This window comes from Megalops cyprinoides, chromosome 14 (assembly GCF_013368585.1).
Source record: "Megalops cyprinoides isolate fMegCyp1 chromosome 14, fMegCyp1.pri, whole genome shotgun sequence".
Lineage (NCBI taxonomy): Eukaryota > Metazoa > Chordata > Actinopteri > Elopiformes > Megalopidae > Megalops > Megalops cyprinoides.
The window spans coordinates 23,906,719-23,930,721 of NC_050596.1; the positions used below are offsets into that span (position 1 = coordinate 23,906,719).

At 43.4% G+C, this 24,003-nt stretch overlaps 2 protein-coding genes across 2 annotated transcripts in view; one reads left to right on the forward strand and one right to left on the reverse strand.

The window, feature by feature from the left end:
• Positions 1-11,416, reverse strand: part of sema5ba (sema domain, seven thrombospondin repeats (type 1 and type 1-like), transmembrane domain (TM) and short cytoplasmic domain, (semaphorin) 5Ba) — a 107,759-nt gene extending 96,343 nt beyond the window's left edge. The window contains exon 1 of the mRNA XM_036545041.1: positions 11,291-11,416. The gene's annotated coding sequence lies outside the window, so the exon portion shown is untranslated. The remainder of the gene's footprint in view (positions 1-11,290) is intronic.
• A 1,706-nt stretch (positions 11,417-13,122) lies between these two features.
• The window catches only part of pdia5 (protein disulfide isomerase family A, member 5), a 54,971-nt gene continuing 44,090 nt past the window's right edge, over positions 13,123-24,003 (forward strand). Inside the window, exons 1-3 of the mRNA XM_036545766.1 lie at positions 13,123-13,192; positions 19,892-20,018; positions 22,805-22,892. Of these exons, the coding sequence (XP_036401659.1) occupies positions 13,127-13,192; positions 19,892-20,018; positions 22,805-22,892 (281 nt within the window). The 5' untranslated portion in view covers positions 13,123-13,126. The remainder of the gene's footprint in view (positions 13,193-19,891; positions 20,019-22,804; positions 22,893-24,003) is intronic.

The window sequence follows — 24,003 nt, forward strand, 5'->3', positions numbered from 1 at the left end:
GGGCTCTGTGTGTGTGACAGACCTTTGTGCCCCTGAAGAAAGCTACTTATCTCCATAGAAACAACCGCCAACCTCGCTAAACAAGCTGACGCAGAAAGGTGATCTGGACACAAAAGTATGTCCGAGTTTAATCGAATGAAGTTGAGACGAGGGAAATCTTTATACCCCGCAGTGAATTCATTCCGCTGTTAATTTGCAGGGCGCTGGGTTTCAGCACCCCACGACTTGATGTGTACAGTGGAACGTCTGTCCGCTGGTAAAGCCAGGCAAAGAATCGTCAGATTGTTAGCCAGAGCCTGCATTGTCCAGAGATGGGAACCAGAGCGGTAAGCCCTACCCGTGCCCCTGGCCTTGCCCCAGGGCTGCAGACTCTTACAGTGCCGTTTTCCATCACATGTCCCGCCTCCGACACCACACCGCTCTTCATGACCTTCGCTTCTCAGGTATCTGTCAGTACATCTAGGGTTTCAGTGTGCACGGTCTGCACACAATGGACCGCAGTGTGGATTCGGGGCTCAGACCACTCCGGTTCTGGACACAGAATCTCACCCATGGGGCCCAATCGAGGATACTTGGTCTTGGGATGATGGAAAGTGGGTCTTTCAGAGTCATCAACCACCCCCACCCCAAATCCCCCCCCCCCCCCAAATCCAGACTGAATACCCACAAAGGCGTGAACTCTGCCAGACGCAATGCAGAGAGGATACGGGATGCTGAATGAAGAACCCGACTCAGTTGTCCGAATACCCCAACGGCCCCCAATTCAAGTGTGTTTAGACAGTGATCCTCCACCAAGTCAGTCTACACAATTCTACAGATCAAATCCGCCAGCCCCACCCCCTCTCCAATCCACCACATCCAGCCTCATTGAACATGCACGGGAATTAATATCCAATTTCACAGTAACACAGCTCGCATGTACTCCTCCTTGAATGTAAAATATACTGCGTGCAGATAAAAAAGCACCCCAGGTTATTGCACCTTTCTGCGTTTCCATCAAAATCCATATCAGATTCTTCACAGACAGAGAAATGACTGTGTTGTGTTTGCCCCAAGGTAACAAAAACAAGGGTGGTAAAAACCATTGTTATTAATGAGTTGATAAAATTGATTCTTTTTCTGCTTTGAAGTTGGTATGAAACCTGAAAATGAAAATAAAATCTCACAATATTGGATAAAAGCCTGTTATGCAGCGAGACTTGCAATGATACAAAAGTATACTGATGGGTATATATCGGTATTAAATTGATAGACACATCTGTGTGCAAAAACACGCCATTTCACACCTTTTCACCGTACGTGTATATTTATCAGAACAGAAACATAATGGGGAACTGGCATGTTTTAGTAGATATGACAGATCATTCTTTCTGTATGGACATTCATATTTGGAAATTTACACTTCCCGTTGACAAAAAGCGCTCTCCCCAAACACTGCGCACCTGGTTTCCTCAGAGATACAACTGAATGAGCAAATGACACACCTTGGCAACAGCCCTCCCCTTTGAAGGCCAAGCTGTGCGCCGCCAAACGACGCAGGCACAGTACCAGGACAGAACAGCTAATTTCGCCCGCCACGTGACGCACCGAGACACATTCACTAAGTATGATGTTCGGTTCAGCGCTTAACATCCACTTAATGGAATGGGAAAGGGATTCAGTGAGAGGGGTTTAATGTTGCCAAAATGGGCTTGATTCATCCAATCAAAAACATTTACACATGCTGTACACTGCTGCAAATCGTCTGTATACAAGCGTCGTCCGGATAATGCTGCAGGGTTCAAGGAAGAATATTGTATGATAATTGTTAACGATTAGGACTCACCCCGACATGCTAATTGGCCCCAAGGGAGTTAAATTAACTAGGATTTTTTCCTATTACTGGGGCCGCTACATGTCAAAACTATCCACAATTCACAGAGGTTTCAATATTTCAAGTTACTTCTAACCCATCTCAAAGATTAATTGACTCATTATATAGAATTTCTCATCAAAGTCCAAATGAGATGGTTCTTTTCATCATAATTAAGTTCCAAACATGATTACACTCATCTTGCGGGTCTGCGCTGGTGCTGAGAGGATGCTGAGAGCGAGCGAGGAAGTGGCTGTCGCTGTTTGCTATTCATTTTTGAGTGGCTTTTAAAGGCTGACCGACGCCCGGGATGATGCAGATCTAAATTATCTGTGAGTTGTTGCCAGGCTTGCCTCTCTTGCTCCACCGACCGCCAGACAGCCGCCCCCTTGGACTAACAAGTGAATTAAACATTGCGGCCGAGACAGCTAATCACAGGCTGTTAATTGCTAAATCAGTTATAAAAAAAGTGGCTAAGTATTCCATTCCTTTAATTAAACCCAGCCGATATGTCTCTAGTTTGCGAGAGGCGCGGGGGGGGGGTCGGGGGGGGGTGGGGGACAAATAGCAACGCTGTCACTTCCTGCGGGTGAGCGCTGACAGCAGCCAATGGTCCCTGCATCGCCGGAAGTTTTGTTTACAGTGGCCCGGGTCCGCTAGCTTAACTGCATTACTGTGCTCTACTGGAGAGGAAAATGATCCATACAAGCAGAGCAGCCCCATAATGAAGGCGCTTGGGTCTCCTCCCTGATTGGCCCTCAGATAATGGCCGAAGATGCAATGGGCCCCGGCGCGCCGTCACGCGCTCGCTCAAGGCAGGTGCCGCAAATGGGACGTGAAACGCGGCCTGATGTTGCGCGGTAGCTCCCACGAGCTTCAATGCTGCGCAGGCGTCCCCGTGAAAGAGCCCCGGAGAGAGTTCGCTTTCAGCGGTGAGGCGCTGGGGGGAGGACGACGACGGCGGCGGAACCGTCGCAGGGGGACTCCCCTCGCGTTTCAGCCGCGGGTCCCTTGCAGCGGCGCGGCGCAGCTGCGGGGCCCAGACGGACTCCTGCGGCTCGAGGGGGCATTAAATCAGCAGAATGCGGGCGAGCGTTCCCACCGCGCGCCACAATGGTTTTAACATCCATTTCCCAGGCCTCAATCGCAGGGCCGCCCGGCCCCATTGAAGGGGAAGCCCTTTTCGCAGCGCTCCGCGACTACGCTTTCCACGCCATCAATGGGAACAGTGTTCCACCCCCACAATGGGGCAGATCGATTGTGGGAGCACCACCTCCCCACCTCCCCTACCTCCCCCTTCCTTCCCCTTTTCTTCTCCCCATTGAAGTCTTGCTCTTCAGAGAGAGGCACTACATAAGAGGAGAGTGAATTCCATCACATACTCATTTACATACAGTACCAACCTGATACAAACGCACCCCTTACGACAACCAGAGCCAAGCTGAACTGCTGAGGGGCAAAAACTTTTGGAGGGAAAAAAAAATATGATTCTGTTTCAAATAACATTTTGTAACCAAAGTTAGGAACAAAAAAAAGTTAGTGGGGGACGGGAAGGGGGGGGGGGGTATTTTGCAGACTAGCAATGTGGAGTTAAATAAGAAACACACTGAGAACCATATCAGTCTGCATCGAACACTTCAGCGATGAAGTTCCATTTTCATTCCAGTTGTACTTCCTCCCGGCTCTGACAGACAGACAATGAGAGTCCAGACAAATTGAACCCGTTCAGTCACATCAAGTATTAATTGGGCCAGCAGACACTCATATCAGATTTCAAAGGCGGGGGACTGTGCCGTGAGGTTGAGATTACAGACGCTTAGGACTGCAGTGACTGTAGATGGTCAAACAGTGAATACCACTGGCTGCAAGAGACTGCATGGGCACAGACAGCCCTCAGAGAATTAGGCATTCAGGCCACGCTCACTTATTTCCAGCAATCAACTTCCCACTGCGACAACAGCGCGGTTTTTTCCCCCTTGGACTCAAATTGCTGCACAAACTTTAAGCAAAAATCCTTGCGGTTTTTCCCCTCCGTTTCCTCCGGAACATAACAAAAACCTATTGAAACATTCCTGCAATTTGTGAACAAATCAGTCAAAGCCACAACTACCATTTTCCCTCTTCTGCTGAAGGCTAAATAATGCTGCAATACATCAAAAGCAACAAGTACCTGTAATCTGAAAACAAACAAGAGAGGTTTTTTTCCCCTATACACCCCCTCCCCCACATCCCCCCAGGAGAACAGCAAAAATCAGCAAATATGTCATCCGCACAGCACTGGCCCTCCTGTCAAACAGCGAGGGAAATTAATAGGCCCCTCAGAACTCTGGCCGGTGCTGGGCGGGGGCACAGATGCCGCTATTTTGGCAGGGATCTCTCAAATCCAGGTGGCAAATAAACTCAGGTCCCCTCGCAACAAACCACATGAAGCGGCACCCCGTTTTCTACGGGCACCGGGGGGAACAGAAGTCGCAGGGATTTCGCTTAACTGCACGTCAGCCTCATACTCCCTGCCATGTTTACACTCCCGCATGTTACACTTACTCAGTGGGACACTGATAAAGCTTTTCCAAGGAGGACCAGCAGTGTCCCAAGCCAAAAGCATGCTATACAGGCATGCTATGGTTTCACATGAAATAAAGACGTCATTGCCAGACAAATGGACATTGGGAACACCATCTTGGTTAGACAGTTAGGTCGTATGTGCCTGCGAAAAAGTGATGACACCAGCCCTCCCCGTACAGTGCTTTCACATTGCAATGACAGTAAGTTACACCAGTATTACACATGTGGCACTGCAAATCTAGCATGCTGTAATAAGCAAACAATTAAAAATGTTAAGATTAATTCATTTGTACCAAGACCTTGCCTAAGAATACAATAAATGAAAACGGGCTTTTTAAATTTTGAATTTGCGCTTGGTTGTCAAACAGGAAACTAATGGCAAAGGAGATGGCTCCTATCTGCAAGCTTCTGTCAATGATTACAAAACAAATATCCGCAGAGCTCAGCCTTTAATCTCAAATTTAAATCTTTAAATCTTGCTTTTTGGTTTAACAAAAAATAATCTTTGAAAACACACTAATGGGGACCTGCAATCCTTTCAACCACACTTTCTCGCTGAAGCCATCTAGACTAGACCGATGAAAAAAAAACCCAGAGGATATTCAGGATGGAAATCAATCTGGCGATATGAATAGACTGGCATGTGCTTAGTAAACACCATTACTGAATTTCTTCTTTAAATACCTTTTTTGAAACATAAAAAGTGAAGGAAGATTAACATGCACACCTAATTGACTCCAGAAATCCATCTGAATTTTATCTGTGTGGCAAACTGTGAATATTTCAAACATCATTTCTTGTTATTTCCATTCATTTTGGCTGTCCTGACCTAGTGCCTTTTGGGGTTAACAGTCTATTAGAAGTCTGTCTATTCTACCAAACAAGCCACAAAAACGGCCCAACAGCAGTGTCCACTCCTTGACCTTGTGTTCCACAGTCCTGAAGGTCTGAGAGATTCCTTTCAACCAGTAGCTGGCTCACACCTGGAAAAATGAACAATTCAGTTTCTGAACTAATCAGCGGTGTCTATGATATTTAAATCTGGCTTTGAGCCAAAGAAATAAAAGCCAAAGCTGTGTCTCTCTGCAGGCCGTCACTGCAGCACCAAACTGCTTTAAGCTGAACATTTTGTTAAAAAAAAATATGAAAGAAAACACCAAAGAACCCTGAGTACACACTCCAATCATGCATTTATTCTCTGCAAAGTCATTAAGGAAATGCAGCAAAGTAAAACTTGTTCTCAACAGAGGACAATCCTGTGCATTACCCTTGTGAAACATCACTTATATTCACCCTGGAAACATTGGGGGGGGGGGGGGGGTTGGGTTGACTTTCCACTCGAAATGTCATTACGGCCTTCGCAGCAAAGACTATTAGTCAAGGGAGCTCAATATGAACGCAATAACCCGGAGTCAGAGTGAGAAATTCACTGCTTGGGTCTGAGTCGCCATTGTCTGGTCAGAGCTATTAACTATTCATTTAACTATCGACATCTCCTGGCTACACAGCAATCCAATTAATTAAAATAAAGAGTGTGTTTCATCATCCTCAAAGAGTCATCCTTTAAGCACACCTCCATAAGCCCCATGCTAAACACCCAGCTATACTTATACAATGTGATTACATTCTCCATTTGAGCGACGCTAGACAACAGCACACTGGATAGTCTTGCTGGCAACAGCGAGGAGTAATGGTCAGCGTACTGCGATTGATCTGAAAAACTTCCTTTAACATACTTAAAGTGCATCAGTTACACAAACTCAGATGTATGAAATGGGGTTTTAGAAGGAGTCACATGTCAAAGTGTAAGCGGTGGAAATCTGGTAAGCAAATGAATAACGGTACGTGAAATGGGATGTTTCCATGGATTGCAGGCGGGCGATAAAAGAGACAGTTGCACAGCATGTGGTGTTTACTGTGACCATTTGAAAGGGGAGCTGGGAAGCAGCTTCATCATATGATTCCGCTTAAGCTCGGGGTGTTTTTTTTTTCTTTCATTGTTTTGTTTTTATTGCCGTTTTATTACTCTTTCATTTTGCTCCCATCCCATCTGTATCATTCAAATACCCTTTCCTTTTCACTCCATCATTTCTTTTCATCTTTAAACAATACCTGGTTATCTTTTTTCCATTATTCATTATTTGTTCACTTTTCTGCCGTCGCTCTGCTGTGTGTTGCGTGACAGCGCTGTTGTGAAGGGCGTATGCTACATAAATTTTGACTGATTGATTGGGTCATGTGACCTCTCTGTACCGGGGCTCCTTTGGAGGGGCCCGAGGCTCTCTGTCAGGGGGATAAATCAGCCCTGGCGGACAAGCCCCACACTGACAGTAACTCCCCCAGCGTTTGAGTTTATAGAGGGGCCAGATGGGGGCCGTCACTCTCCATTTGCGCAGGGGTGAAAGTATGCGACAGGTTAAGTGTCATGATCAGCACCTGACTGTCAGTTCGGCTGACGCTTCTGGGAGCGGGGAAAGGGCTGAGCTGATGCGCAGGCCGAAGCTTGAAGATGGAACCAGGAGCAAACATGAAAGAGGAGCGTTTTCTTTTAACAACAAACTGCAAGAATAAACGTCACAACGTCCATCCATCGGCAGTCTCTTATACATAGGAGTCTGATTCATGAGAATCATGTCTCTCTTTGAGCAGAATAAGGATAGCTGTTGCTCGTCTTTTTGGCATTCGAACCATGCACCTTATGACCCGTTTCAGTGAGAGACTATCCAGAAATCATGTTATAAAGACTAAAGATAATCTTTTTACAGACATGCGGCATCAAACAGGATAATATTGGATCAGGATCATCAATTTCCAATCAACATAACAAATTAACAGAAATCTAATTATGTTTAGAAGTGCAGCTTTATATCAAATCTTATATATTACATATATCTGTCTCATCTTGCATGACCTTAACCTTTTTCAGCAGACGGCGAAAATGTGTTGGACATGCTGATTTTTCCATTTGGTAATATCAGTGGAGCAGACAGGTTAGGTTCCCCTGCATTAAACATTTATTGCCATTGTCCCTTCTCAACTGATGCTTCGAAGTCAGTAATAATTCATATGACACGGCTTAAAAATCTACCACTGAAAATTGATGAGGGTGATCAAGTCATTATTTTAGTCACCATAAAACTTATTCATGAGATGAATTTTCTTATGCGGCTATCAAACGGTATTTGATTTTGCCCCTCCCCTTTTTTTTGCTGCAGTTACTATGGATACAACAGAATTGTGACAAGTTTCCTGACAAGGCCTTAGTTTAGATTGGCTTTCAAAGAAACTTGGCACAGCGAGTTCACGCTCTGAGAACTTACAAGAGCCCTCATAAGTTCATTAAAGATGAGAACCAAGTAGGTTGCTTAACATGTGAAAGGGGAGTCTCTGGAACCTAGGAAAACACTTGAATGGAATGCATTCTGTGTTGGTGCATATGAATATTAATGTTACGGGTGAGGCTTTTGCACAAAGTTTAATATGAAGCCACGGGTTAAAAAAAGTGAACAAATGCATTCTTTCATTCAAGAATAATTTGAACTGTGCATCAGCCCATTTTTTTTTTTCTTGAATCATGTTCGTGAGCTGGGTTTATGTTTTCAGGTGCAATCAATCCTCACTGCGATCCCACAGTCAGACAGGGGTGTCCTGCAACCACAAGAAATCAAAAATGTTTCCCCAAAAGAATCCTTGTTCCTGCAAATTACACAAGAGTGGTTTCTTTTTTCCCCTCGATTCAGACACCACTGTTTGAGCGAACACTCAAACAGACCGACAATCTGCATTTCAGTGATCCTGCAGAGGAGCACGCATATGTTCTCCACAACGCAAGTACACATACAAACTTAGATATGGGCCGCAGCACTAACATAAATACATTTTCAAATGTATTAGGGAGAGATTACTTAAAATTATTTACATTTCGGGGGCAAGGTTACATAAATATTGATAATAGCATGTGAAGTGTAAATGAGTTTATGGAGTGAAAGCAGCTGTTTGAAAGAGGCGGCCACTAGAGAGAGTGGACTACTCCCACTTTGGGAAGCTCTTTAATAAGAGACGAAGAAGCTCCAGATTTGTGTAGAGGGGCAAGATCAAAAAGTATGATTAACATACCGAATAAGAATGGATTCTTTTGTGTCTTTCATTAAAATGGAGCTGCCAACCACGGCAATAAAGAAAGTAATGAACAGAACAGAGCTTGCCATAAAGCCATGACTGGGCCTTGCACATAAAGGCTATAAAGGCTGTGGCCAATAAATGCAGAATGTTTTCTCTCTGCTTCAGTCTCAAGAACATGCATGACATAAGGTTGAATAGTTGCATTTACATGCCAATTCATGACGCCAAATGTAAGCATTAGCCTAGCAAGGAAAGTTAAACATGGTGCCACCAGACAATTACACTCATACACATTGCAAGCAGTAGGCCTACTTGTTATACATATATATTGACACAAATGTGCAATTGGATCAAAGTACTATCTAAATGAAAGCTGACACTTTTTCCGCCTTGGTGATAGAGGGAAAAAAAAAGTTGTAATCAATTAGTATTAAATGCTCACACTTAACTAAATGTGATCCAGCACACGTATCAAGTGCAAACTGTTCAATGACAATATCGCGAAGCAGCTGCTGTTTATTTTTAAAACAGATGTGCTGGCAAACCTTGCATGGACGGGCTTGGGGCGATCCATCAGGTTCTGGCGTGGTAACAGACAACCTAACAGTCTGTTAAAGGGGCTTCGGTTTTTTAACCAATGAATGAACAGAGGAGACATCTACGAAGTCACGGCTGATACAACATGGACTTGAGCAATCAACTGAAGTTGATCTGGCTTTTTCAAGATCGAAAATCTCAGAAAGATTTGTTCTTTACTGCTCTGAAGAGATAACATCCCCCAAAAGACTTTATTTTTCTTTATCCGGGATCACAGAATCAGGTAACTCATGAATGTTTCACGTTTTATATATTACTCAAAGTTCAGTTGCCTCCTTATATATGTTTCCCGAATGTATGACTGTCAAGAAGGTAGCATAAACGGCAAACAACAAACCATACCATAGTCACAAAGCCGCTAAATACTGCCCTCTACCGATTCTCATAAATTAAAATACAAAACTCAGTCTAAAACACAAATCTTGGAAATTATGTTCTTACTTACGCAATCCATGTAACTAACACATTACATTTCAATAAGATATTGCAAGCATTGTTTCCCCCTAGTCTTGTGATAATCTACAATGTGTGAAATAACAATGGAACGCAAAGCCTTTCTTGGCATCTGTATTACATCGGTGGCACAAACGGCCAGATCACTGATTTACTGATTTACACACGCAAGGGCTCCCAGGAAACTATACAGATTAATTGGATATATTATTGCGACCCTCCTTACGGTGTCATTCCATTAATCCGCGTTAGCCAATTTTTACTGTGGCAGACAAGGACACTGAGCCCCTATTCCATTTAGACATTATTACAAGACAGCCTTTTTAAAAATCTGTTTCGTTAATCCGTTAAGTGCAACTAGGACAGACGCGCGCTGTGCGAAGTGACATTTGCGGTCCCTAGTAATGTTACACCTGAGAGCTGTCAATGAGCAAGACCGAAATTTTGCGAGGTACAGCAGTCGAACAAGTTAGATTCACTGCACGAACAGTAACAGGGAAAAAACAAAAACACGTTTCCTTCGGATCAGTCTGTGCATGGCTCAAATTCTGGCCACACATTTCGCAATTTTATGGGCTTCACACGTTTGCATCACACCGCGGTCGAAATACATCTTCATTGTATAAGCTTTATCCACCTACTAATGAGTATTTCAGTCAAATTTTGTATAACTGGGACATGTATTTTACGTTTAATCAACTACAATACATGCACAATTTTTCAGTCATAAACCCGTTTTTAATAAACAAAACAAACAATAACAAAGTGATAGCACATGCACCCGTCTGGTGTTGAACTTAAGGGGAAAGGCATTTGAAACGAAAATAATTGAAAATCGTCCAAAAGTAGAGGGCAACAACATTGTTCTCAAGTAAAAATACCGCATCATCCAATTATTATAATCAATAACCGTTGGAATACAAGAGGAACTTTGCAAGTAGTACCTAAATAGAAAATAAAAACAAACACTTTCAACACGCAAGACTGGACTTAGAACAAAAGAAAATTGACAACAAAAGTCTCGGGGCATTACACTTGTTTACTGATTAAAAGTGCACAAACAAGTTTGCAACACAGTAATAAAAATGTAGCGGCTACTGCAGTCTTTGCCTACCTCTGATCCTAAGACGGAACGTGAGCAGCAAGTAAAAATGCGCCTGTATAATAGGACTGCTAACTGATGCACTAAACAGATTTATACAGCGGGTGTGCGCCTGAAATACCGCTATGTACTTGAATTGACAAAGCAATTTGCATTAATGAATAGTCTGATTCAAGATCTGATAGGAATTGTAAAACACAATGTTTTGTTAGAAACAGTCGAATGCGTTTTGCCCGAGATGTTTCCAAAAAGGGTTAGGAATTTCGAGCCTTTCCAACTTCGACTGAACTGAAAGATGGACACACGATAACTAGCTAGAATACTTGAAAACAATCATTGTTGCCCATGGGCTATGCTACAGATCAAGATAGCGACCATTTCATTTTTCCAAATAACCAATGTCCACCTTTTCCAAATCTAACGCATCCTATCCGCATAAAGCAGTTAATTTCTTCCTTTTTCATTAATATGCACGATCAACAATGTTACAACACAAGCGAATGAAATAAAAAGTAAGTTTTCCAAAGTGCTTTTCAAGTCTTTGGAGTTAAATGAATCAAAATAAACTTTCATATATTGTAACCAAAAGTCAACATTACCTTTTCTTACGACTTAAGCATTGGGGTTTCCAGACAGGTTTGAACGATACACGAGGCGATGCGCGATATCACCTACTCCTGCACCTCAATAACAGCGTATCCACTTTCAGACAATCCTTCGCACTCAACGACTTGCAGCTGCTATCTGCGTTCGCTCCGCGAGCCCGAGCCACTACAAGGGAAATCACAACTGACGCTGATATAGGGGTGCGGGAAGGGGGAAACTTCACAAAGGACGTCATTCAACGGACAGAAGGAACGCATTTACGGTTAATGAGTTACCAAGAAACGTACAATTTTATAATTCCTGTGTATAATTTGTAATGCGTTAGTTAGCAATCACATAGTTTTGTGGTAAAGGTATCGCACCCCTATTTTGGTGTTGTAGTCGCCATCGCCTCTCATCTATGAGGTACCATGGCAATTAGTTAACTGTTTGAGTCAACTGTTTGAAGGAACTCGGCATACTGAAACGTAGCAAACACAATCGCAGTTTAACATGTCATTTTTAACACGCTAATGCATCGAATATGCTTGTAAACAGAGCACTACATTCTCTAAGTATGCGTGCATCGGAATACACGCATGTCCCTAAGGAATGGATTTAAAGGACGTGGTCCAACCCCTGGAGGCGCGTAAAACATGCCAATGTGTTTAAGCAAACCTCGAACAGTGGTTCGTGGGGAGTGATACAACTGGTGACCAGATCATATTGCGATAAGGGTGATTTAATTGGCCAATAATGTGTCTGTGTCCGTGTCTTTTATCTGTATATTGACAGCATAACATGGCAGTTAAAAAACTGCTGTTTTTTTTTTAATCTGCTAAAACCACAAATTAAATGAATTAGTTTAGGCCTATTGGGGATCTTACAGCACATATAACACATAATATTAAAAGCTGTGAAGAAACTACACATCTCGTTTCATACAAACCATCATTCGTGAAATTAAGTGAAGAAGAGTTTTACATTAAAGTTGTGAAGAAATTTAGACTCATTATACGTCGAATTATTTCTAATAAACATCCCATACTTCTATTTAAGCATTTCTACTTTGTTGTTTTATTCTTATTGCTGCTCGTTTGACTTGATTATTTTAAAAAAGTGCGCGTGTTGCTGTTATCGTTGCCGTCCAGACCTGTGCAGCGAAGCGCCTGTCAAGTCATGCGTTGATAACCTTACCCATCTATGTGGAACCAGTACATCCTAATAATCCAGGTGGGGGCACCAGAAGTCTTGCTGTAAAGGGACAGCTATGCAGTAGAATTTATATTTGTATGTTTTATTGTACACTGCGGCAGTGACCTTGGGATCGTTTATTACCTTTATGGAAAAAGGGATACAAGTATGTTGGTTGCCCGCTTTTTCATAGCACTGTGCTCTGCAGTAATATGCCAAAGTGCCACTCACATTCCTCCGCGCATTTCACCTTTGCAACATATGGTTCACGTCGTAACTGAAACATATATTTCAAACAAATTGCAACTATTTCTTGTTAGTGATTCGGTATAAATGGGAAATACTTTCTCAGCTAGTTCTCGCTTTTCAGTTACCTACATGTTCATGTCCCAAGGCACCTTTCCTGGACATAAGCATTTACCGTGAAATAGACATTCCATTCTCACACCGGTTATCGTTTCCTAAACTGACCTTTCATGTATCGACTCGCCTCACAAACGGGATCAATGGAAGTGTAGTGCTTTGATTTGTATCTTAATATGATATTGCAACCATATCCGTAATTTTAAACTACAAGTCCTAAGAAGCCTTGCGTCTTGCAGAGGAATCGGTATTCCATGGATTGCGCTTGCGTACCCAGACGTGGCAGCTGCATCATGGCTACTTGGAACCGCTGCGGGAGTGAGATGAGGGGACATAAAATGTACCTAATCGTTTTGTTGGTAAGTCTTTTTGAACAGTTTTACAGCTGAATTAATCGGGGTGTAAGGAAACTGGGTGAGCTGTGCTTTAAAACAGTCGGCGATTACCACCCCAGAATGGTTGCTCGCTATCATTGCACCAGTCATGAACCGTAGCTACAGCAGCGCAAAGTTGATGTAGCCAGTCAGCTAGGAAGCTCGTGGTGTAATCGGAAATTGGAACTTGAACTTCAACGGCACGATAACTGAACGATTAGGTTTACTCATACTGATCGGAATGCCACTGCCTATATTTGATCAATCTCCAGTAGTGCATGTTTTTAGTGGTTTTTGTTCCTTTCAAAGTAGCTGGCTAGCTAGCTAACTATTTGATATGCAAGAAGTGAGTGGTGTCAGTTAGCTAGCCAGCCAGCTAAACTGAATACATTGTAGCAAATAGCTTGACACAGTTACCTTTACTCTTTGTTAGTTATGTCTTTGTTGCGATACATTTCCCATTTGGTCTGACGTTATTGACTGTACGCGTCTGATCGTGTGTCATTAGGCTACTTTTCAAGGCTGATGTATTACAACAGGTAAAAAACGCATTTTGTGTATTAAAAATAACCGTGACAGGGACCTGTTGGCACGATTAACACGATAGGAAGGATCCAACAACCGTGCTTCTCAACGTAACTCACTAGCTAACTCATGTCTGCAAGCAGCCACAGCTGAGACAAGATGACATGAAGGTGAAATGTTTTTTTTTTTTCAGTTTAGAATCAATATAGTAGGCCCACCACCCGATCTCCAAGGAGTGAAATGAAACCATTCAAGTTTAAAGTCAGTAGTAGGCGTGGTCCATTGATTGCAACTACAACGGTATTTGGAATCTTTTAATAAGCGGGCAAATGAATATTTACGTTAAATAGTTGGCATACCATGCGCGATAATATATAGGTCTTATGTTTGTTATTTTTTGAGGATACATGAAGACCATTTTGACAGAATGACTTGAAAGAGTCGTGCTGAAACGTCTCTTTGTTTTCACATTGTGGGCTCATAGATTAGTGTGTTATGGACAATGTCGCTTGATTTTATGACTTTTTATGTTGTGACAAGAACGTTAAATCAAAGCTGCCACTCTGCGAAGCTACAAAATGTGCCAAAACTCTACAACACATTCCTTTCATGTTGTTTCCATGGATAAAACCATAGCCTGCCTTATATGTCCTTATATTTCCTTGGCCTCCGTCCCCTGTATCAGGACTTTTCTGGCTGGCATCCTGCTTGTGGTCAAAAGAGCAAACATGGGCGGGTACATTTGTGCCAGGGAAAGCCAGCAGAGTCATACACACAGGCAAATGGAACAAAAACTGTTCCATGGCTGTTCACACTTTGCGTGCATCTTGTCAAAGCAATCTTCGGAGGTCTGCAGATATAAATCTCTTAATCTGGATTGTGAATGCAATGCGATTGGTATTCTCACAGAATTATCAGACCACTCTATATGCACTGTAAAATGCTCCAGATAAAGAAGTGGCCAGGTTGTATTGTCAGAGGAGCCCATTGTCAAAGATGTCATTTAGCTTTCTCAATCTCCAATCGATTGCTAATTACCAAGCAGTATAAAGGGTTTATACTACTGTCAGCGTTTTGAAGAAATGCTCAGCTCATAATCCTGGAGTGAAATATCCCTGCATCAGCTTTTGTTATTGGGTGCTCTCTCTCCCTCTCTCTCTCCCCCCATCTCTCCCTCTCTCTCTCTTTCTGTCTTCCTCTCCCTCTCCTGCACCCTCTCTCTCTGTAGTTTGGCTCATTAATCTAAAGAAAATGAAACCGTACGTTTGACAAACAGTGGACTGATTTGTGCTGATTCAGTGCTAACCTTGTGAAGGCAAAAAAAAACTAAAACGGGAAGCCATTTATTAAGCAGATTTGTCACACCAGCAGATGGAGGGAGTAGACAGGATGCTGGCTCCTTATGCTTATTAAGTGTGACATTTTTACACTTACGTGATGTGACACATTTTTAGGGGTAGGTTACGTACCACCATATTTCACACAGCTCGATTATGAAGCCCCGTATATATTTGTTTTCTGCTAAGAAGCCACTTTGGATAAAAAGCTTTATGCACGCTGGTCATAGTGAAACGCCCTTAAAGGCAGGGTCTCATGGCTTCATATAGAGCTCACTGAATCAATAATAAAAGTAGAGAGGATGAAATCACAGTGCTGTGTGCAGTGAAAGGCAATCACATACCCTGTGTCTGCGGCCTGCAGTCAAAGTTGTGTTTTATGTGTGTTTCTAAAGGTGGATTAGGGCATGCCAAGTTAGTGGGGTGCGATGGGGCTTGTAAAAATAATGTCTAGTGATCTACTATGATGTCAAGATGATTTAACTCAAGCAGTGCGTATTTTTTTGGTCTCGAGCCTCACCTCTCCACTGAGTTCATGGAAGATGGACAAAATGCATTTTGTAGTCTGTCTTGTTGGGGCGCAGGAACTGAGAAAAGAAAAAAAAAACATTCTCTTATGGGGTATTGAAGCTGTTGTTCAATGTGAGTGGAAATGAGAGTCACTTTTATCAGTGTAATTTTTGGTTAACCATTTAGTTATTTGTATAATATTCAAGACTTGGTGATGCAAGCCACCCAGTTTGTCCAAAGCTTGTTCGTTGGTAAATGTTTGTCTAGTGGTTGTATAAGCGGACAGGGAGAATAACAGGGTTGTGCCTGCATGAGGTGGATAGACTTTCATTAGTCCTGTACATTCCTGTGAAGAACAGGCACAGGTCATGATGGATGTTGCCTGTATATTGACCAGGGGTGGTGTTGCAGGAGTCATTATGAAAGAAGAAGATAACAGCGTCTCTGTGGCTCATTTTTCCATTTTTCCCCCGCCGCCTTTCTCAGTTCTGCATGTTTTTAACCACTTTTTTTCCCCTTTTCCTGGGGCTGTGAAGATACCTGTTCAGCTGCTGAAATAGAGCCGCGACGCTCCCATTCAGAACTGGTTCAGTCCTGACTCTGAATGGGCAGGGAGGATAATCAGGCCTGTTCTCCTCCATTAGCTGTTAAACAGATGAAAATAATGAGGAGGCTCTTGAGAAAATAGGGCTGCCATGGGGACAATGGTCGGCATCGAGTACGGCGGCACTGGGAGCCGAACGAAAGCCTCTTTGAAAGGCCTGCAATTTGACAACGACGACGACGATGATGTGACGCTGATGCCCTCACAGGGAGAATTCTCGCTAATCCGTGCACACCAGGAACATGCAGAGCAGTTTTCCAGTGACCCCAAACCCTGTGGGGACCTCTGTTCATTCCTGGTGTCACTCAGCAGGGTCTGAGTCCTGATTAATGTAACCCTGAGAATCTCTTTTTTTTATCATTTTTATATCCAGAAAAAAAGTGTGAAGGGTAACCAGCAAATCCTGTCAGATTCTGCCATTTGAAGTACCATTATCAGACCATTTTACAATGCGGGAGGTTATGTACATCGTCACACTGTTTCTCGTTGATTCTGGGTAACTTGCAATGTAACTTGTCACAGTCACAATACACAGTGACTGAATGGACAGGTTTCCTTCTCTGTGTATAGCTGGCTATAGCTCTGTGTGTGTGTGTGACTCGTACTTCAAGATAACTTTCCGTGCTTAAGCGGGATGTTTGAAAAATCTATCCCTTGATCCTTTGTGGTAGGACTTCTGTGGCTGACATCCTGTTTGTAGCTGAAAGAACAAACATAGGCGGACTCATTTGTGCCAGGGATAGCCAGTGAAGCCACACTACAGGAGAAACGAACAAAGACTGTTCCATGGTTGGTCACACTTCACGCCCTGCTTATCAGCCCTTCTTAGGAAGTCCCCTGTTCCAAATATGCATGTCCGGAAAGTCTGACTTAATTTTTCTTAATCACTTCTTTACACTCGTTTTCACTTATCCCACTAGAGTTTGTTTGGTCAGCTTTCTAACAGTAATGTAAGAACCAGAGAAAACCCTGGAACAGGCTTTCCTTGCTGTTGCAGAAATATGCAATAGGCTAAGTGCCTTCACTGTGTGTACGAATGCAGATATTTGTTTAGTGTCAGTATTGCTGTATTGGTAGATCCTTTTATTGATTATTCTCTCAAAGGTCTCCTCTACAGGGGAGCCAGGCAGTGTGTGTGGGGTTGCTTATTTTATCTGTTTATTTTGTTTGAAATTTAAATACAACAGAAAAAAAAATCAGTCTTCATACATTATTATATATCTGCATTTTCCTGGAACAATACAAATGACATGTCTTAATAAACATTTCAGATGGTTTGGAAACACACTGGGTAATCTCCTTCTTAATGTTAGTGGGCTCAGTTTGCATTTATGGTGCATTTCGTTGATACAGGAGCTCTTATGAAGCCCCTTCCCTTTCTTCTAGGAGTCTTGTTAGCTTCCCAGGGGTGTTGTGGACCTTCATGGAAACGGTTGAGAAAATCTGAAACTGTAATACTAATTGTGGTGAAACCCTCTCACCTCCTATGACAACCAGAATTACACTTCTCTCGCTGATAGACTGTTTCCTCTCAGAGGTCTGCATGAGCGCAGTCAGTAGCAGCCTTTATTTAGCATTGAGCGGTTGGTCGTTGGTAGTTATAGGGCCAGATAAGCATCTCTGTTTCAGTCTGGTCTGAAATGCATTCTTAAGTGCGCTATTTTATTTTCCTGTGGAAGGCCGCCTTTTTTCCTTTTCTTGTTTTCATAGAGGTCCTCTCATTAAGAGGTACATCTCTTCAGTAGGTTGTTGTGTGTTTATGGCTGAGGCATTTTAATTTATTCTGTTTTCATAAAATAGGTCTTTTTATGTAAAGGTGAAGCTCAGAAGTAGCAGAAAAGCATAAATTTCCAGGTGTGGAAATTTAATGCTTAAATATGTCAGTTAGGCCACTCTGGCGCAGAGTGTCAGTCTTAGTGCCTGAATGACCCTGTTGAAGTTTTGTTGTCCTCATCTGTGTCACTGTGTCCATTTGTCTGTCTGTCTGTATACACACATGCATAAATATGCATACAGATCCATCAGGTCTGACAAGGTGCAGTGCTTAACAGGTACCAGGGTTCCTCCCAGTACGCCCTACCACCTTTCAGCTGAGCCCTTTATGATGAATTCCAATCAAGAGAAAGAGTTAATCAAGGCAGAACTGAATCAATGTTTTCAATCACCCAAAGCTAACAAGAGTTCCTGAGGAGAATGCAGCACACAGACTGGGCCCTGAGGATCCGTAAAATATACCAGATCCCAGTCCGCCAGGACCAGCCGTCCTACGTGTGCGTGGTTTGAGGTTGATTGGGGGACCAGGTCTAAGACTGCATGGAGACTCTTCAGCGGTGGCTCCTGTCAGTACCAAGGCAAACGAGCGAGGAGCTGTGTCACTTGGCTGCCCCATGGTCACCGTCCTTTAATTACCCCCGACTGCCATCTCCACGAGTGTGCGCCCCCACAGAAAGCGGGAATCCTGTCGTTTAATCAACACGTCTGATGAGCCCGGTCCAATTTCCATACTCCCCGCGGAGCTTGTCTCCTTTTTTGGGAGGGAAAAAAAGATGATTTTGCTTGGGTTTTCTGTGTGGTATTTTCCACATTGTAATTTGATGGTGGTTGACGGAATCTAATCCATGTCAAGCCCGTCTGGCGAGATGTCCAGCAGTGAGTCTGAAAAATGAAAGTCCGTCGGACAGTTATTTGTTTTGCATTCTAATCACTTCGTTCATTGTTCTCAGCTGACGAGTGCTTTGAAGAATGAATCTACTCGTCTGACAAACTATAAAAAAAAAACATTTACTGTGAATTTCTGTGAATTTTTAAGTGACGAAGGAATTTGTTTGAACTTCACATTAGGCAAAAGGCTGGTCTTCATCACACTTGGGTTTCTGGCGGTGTTAAAGTTCAGCGCCACTTGAGTTTTAAAAAGAAACCACATAGTCATTCTGGAGGAAACTTTGGCAAGTTTGGTGAGGAAAAAAAACCATTGTTCCTTTCAGTCTCTGAGTGGCATTCCTTCCTCCCATGTCTCTTTGAATTAGGAGTATATTCATTTTCAGTAACTGCCGGAATTATAATGATGTGTTCGAAATAAACAAACAAAAAGTAACAATTCATTACTCTGAAGAACAGAGCTCTGCTGGGGTTTTATGGAACGTTTCTCAATGTCTTAAAATCTGTGGTGTTTCTGCATTAGTGGGGTTTTACACGCACATACGTAATAGTACAAATTTGCTGTGTGGGTACACATTGAGGATCTGCACTGAACCTGGCCCGGGACTCACAGCTGTGAGCCGGGAGTGAGGTTCTCACATCTGCAGCTGATTGGTCTTCCTCAGTTTCACTTTGGGCAGCAGCCTTTGACAGCCGTCTGCACAGGGTCCATTTGGTGGCACAGGAGTGGATTACCCAGCATGTCCCTGCCGTTCCCTTTTCTTTCACGGTGTGTGAGACAGGCTCCTTATTTCACATGGCCTTGTCCGCCGCTCCTCACTGCTTGTTTCTCAGCCCCTGTTCTTCAGAGCTCTCACATGGAATTCTCAGTTCCCGTTTCAGTTCTGGGGCTGTAATACCCTCTCAGTCTGCCCGCTGCTCTGTCCTGATTCCACTTCTGGTACAGTATTCCTGTGTGAATTGTAATTGGGGGGTGGTGTATCTGTAGTGTGAATGATGACCCTCTTCGCTAAAGCTCCTTTAACCCTCCTCTCTGTGTTTTTCAAACAGGTTTGGGCGGCCTCTGTGCTGCAGGCGGTGAAAGTGTCCCCTCTGATAGAGAGCGTCAGTGACCACAAGGATTTCAAAAAGCTCCTCAGGACCAGGACCAACGTCCTCATCCTCTACACAAAGTCGGGTCAGTTCTGTGTCTGTGCTGCATCGCCATGATGTGTCACTTGCAGTCTCCCATTCTGTCTGACCAGTGAACCGAGCAATATTTTGCTGTTAAAATGCTTGTTTCAGGTAAAAAATTAATGTTACTAAAAAAAAAACAAAAACATGGGTCTAGTATGTAGTTATTAAAACAAATGCTACGTAACTCCCTTAGGATGCAGGAGTCTGCTAAATAAATAACTGGTGTCATAATATGAGGATGTAATGTAAAGTTGCATGTCTTTAGGCATGCTGCTGAAAACAATATGAACAAAATGAAATTTTCATGAGTTGCTGCTCACAAATTAAATGTGAAGACTAAAGTAGTGTTTGTGCATCTAGAATCACAATGAGCAAGGTGGCAATTTAAAAAGGTTCTTTTTTTAAAAAAAATCTGAAGAATAGCAAATGCTGGGGCCAAAAATGACACCACTTGTTAGAGAGGAAAAAAATTATGTGTTATTAGAGCAATCCAATAGTCTGGCAAATTAAAGCCATTAAATGAGGCATGAATGGTCTAAAAAATAGAGGAGGAATAATCTCTGGTTTTATGCAGTATTTTGAGACCTCCATTTCCCACTGAAATTGGTGGCTGCTTAAACTTGAACGCACAAGCCTAGGTTTAATTTGGTAGTTCTGAGCTGTGCTTTTAAAAGCTATTTGTCATTTGCAATCGATTTCATCTCAGGATTGCAGGGAAGGGTCAGAGCAATTGACTACAGTGAGGTCACAGGTATTTGATCTCATGCATTCAGCTTCACTCGATACTCTGCGCTGATATGTGCCGTGTTCAGCGTGCCGCCACAGCGTGACCAGATAGGAAACGCGTCAAACCGAAAACCGTAACAACTGAAAAACCCATAAACTGCCTCCGCAAGCCATTAGGGAAATCACTCCTAGCCTATTGGGAGGGGGGAGGGAGGGTGCCCTGTTTGCATATTTCACAGATGTATAAAGTGCAACTGTCATGCAAAGTGTGCGGTGCAGTGTATTTTGCATAAATACCCCCCCCCCCCCCCCCCCCACCCACCACCACACACACACACACACACACACACACACACACACACACACACACACACACACACACGCACACACACACACGTTTCTAGCACGCAAGAAGGAAATCTCAGAGCTCTGCAGACCACTCAGATTTATTTGTTTCATAATTCATCACACATTTGAGATGCTGTGAGGTCATTGGATAAGATCGGTGCATTTCCCCGGCCTGGGTGTGATTGATCGCGAGCCTGCCTGGTCTCGAGTGCGCCGGGCTCTCCGGTGCGTGCTTTTCCTCCAGTTAATTTAATTTCCTGCCTTCGGTTCTGCTCTCTGCTCCTTGGTGTCGCTCTGGGCATTGTCTCCAAGCTGTCCCTCCAGGCTCCTAAAATTCGCTTTTTTTTTTTGCCCCCGGCTGCCTGTCGACACCCTTCAGATGTTATTAAGCGTTCCGCGCCCACCACCAACAAGCAGACCAGAGGCCACCTTCCCAGAAACCTTCAGACCGGTGAACATATGGGGGTCCGTGTGGAAAGGCGAAATCTGACACCCGTGTCAGCTGTGCTAGGATCAGCCCGGTGAGAGTCAGGGGCCCTTCATTGACAGTCTCCGCCGGGAACAATAGCGCAGCACCGCCGCTAAAAAACACGACGTGTACAGAAACACGTACTACATCAGTGTCAAGATTATTCAACACGCACCGAGCAGTTTAACACGCGTGAAAAAGATGGGAATATCACGTTTGATTTCATGTCTTTCTTCAGTCTGTATTGATTACTGTATTGCCCTGTCTTGCCCTGGAAGACAGCGGCATTTGGTGTGGGGTGATATTTTTAGCACTATAGTTGTAATAGCTGCATGCTCTATGGTAAAAGCTCAGAGCACACTGCAAAAAGTGGAACTCCCCCCAGTGTCAGCTTGAGCAAGGAACACAATTGCTTCATATTAGTGTGAGTCATGCCTGAAGCTGGATGCATGTGTGTTCATTTGAGTGATACATTGTTTGAGTTTGTAGTTCAAGGCTTTGTTTATGTGGTGTCATCCAAAAAAATTGGTCATCCTGAATTACTGCTCTCAGGCATTTTCACATTGGCAATAAAGACCTCATGAGTGTTTCTCAAAGATCATTCAATAAAAGATTGAAAGATGATACCACCCCCACTTAAATTGCCAATGTCAGAGAACTACTCCAGTCATATATCTTTGGCACATGATCAAAGATCACGTGGACATTCAAGGGCAGTGTCAAGGCATGTTCTAGGAGACAGTCCTTCCCTAATTACAACTCCAACAATAACACTTTTATTAATGAAAAATGTCATATTTACATAAATAGTGTTAATAATTTAGAAATGTCTTCACTGAAAGTAAAATTAAAAGAGAAATGAGAGGTCTGGGTGATATCATGTGCTTACCTACTCGTTGTAAAAAGATCTGCATTAGGTGTAGCGGTCATTTCACCATAGGTTCCCATTGAACAGCATTGACTTTGGTCATTCAGATAGTGAAACAGAACCCATGTTGTGCTTGCAGGACCTCATAAATGAGACCCAGTACTTTTCACAGAGGTGTGTGAAAGGCCACATAGGGCTGCTTGTATGAACCTGTGGAAAATAAAACCCAGGGAACATGTTTAGTTAAATTAGCTTTATTTTCTGAGATGAATGCAAACCCCAAGCCTGATATGGACTACATGTTGACAGGGAAACCACTGGGGCAAGCTGCATGTGCTGCTTGAAGTAATATAACCCTCTTTCTTTCCTGTGGCAGCCACGTCTGGGGCCGCCCAGCTGAAGCTGCTATCGGAGGTGGCCCAGGCTGTGAAAGGACAGGGGACCATCGCCTGGGTCAACTGTGGGTAAGCACAAAGAGAGACTTCCTCTCCTTATTCTTGACAGTAATCACACGTCTGACTCGAAAATGAAAGAAAAGTTCACCAGGGCTTCATGATGTGTTTTTTTCATAGCTGTGATTAGATGTGCCTTGCAACTGTATGTGAATGCATGTATGCGGGTAGGTGTTTCTGTGTGTGTGGATAGGTGTGAGTCTGTGTGTGTAGGTGTATGTTCATGGGTGGGTGTGGGCCCTGCATTGCACAAATAGGGACAGCCCCCTCCTTCTTGCAGATTATCATTAAACCAAAGGTGTGGACAAGTAAACCTGATGATTGGTCACAAACTGTTGGTGGCCAACCGTCAGCTGTAGTCCCTGCATTTTTTTTCGACGCAGTCAGTTGTCACCCAATGTTGATGACTGTCCTTCCTAATTCAACATGTAGAATTTGTATTGGCCATTGGAACGAGTATTTCAACCTTGAGACAATTAGTGCGGGGGACGTCCCCACAAGAGCATGCAAATGAGCAACATTGAGAACTCCCCTGATCACCCAAGAAGAAGATGGAAGACACTTTGAAGTGCAGTTCTGGTGGTGATTTGGACAGTCAAGAACAAGCACAAATTGGTCAGTTTGGTCGTAGAGAGTCCATCACTGTACTATGTAACAGAGAAACTATGCTGCAACAAATTCATGAAACCCAGTCTTTGTTGGGAGATTGAGGACCATCTGGCTGTCCTTGTTCAGCTAACGTAAAGCTGTTTGTCCCAATAAATGGGCAGAGGTAACGCTATTGTTTCTGATAGAAGATCTTTTTGTGGGTTGTGTACCAGCTGGTGTGTCTACAGCTGTAGGCATAGACTGCTGTAAAGAGTTTGTTCTTCATGCACAGACACAGAAAATATTTTTAAATGAGCTGTGAGCCATACGGTGGGCACTGTATGCCACTGCGTCTTTTTCAGAGATTACCGGTCAACCCTGACCGACTCTACCATCTGAGGACCTTGACTGTCCATAGGGTTTGTGTGTGTCCAGTTTTACATCCCGATCACAGTTTCTCAATTCGTTCCCCCCAAGTGGTGGAGTAAGATATGTGTAGCAGTCAGAACAGCAGTTACTGGCCACATTCTGGCAC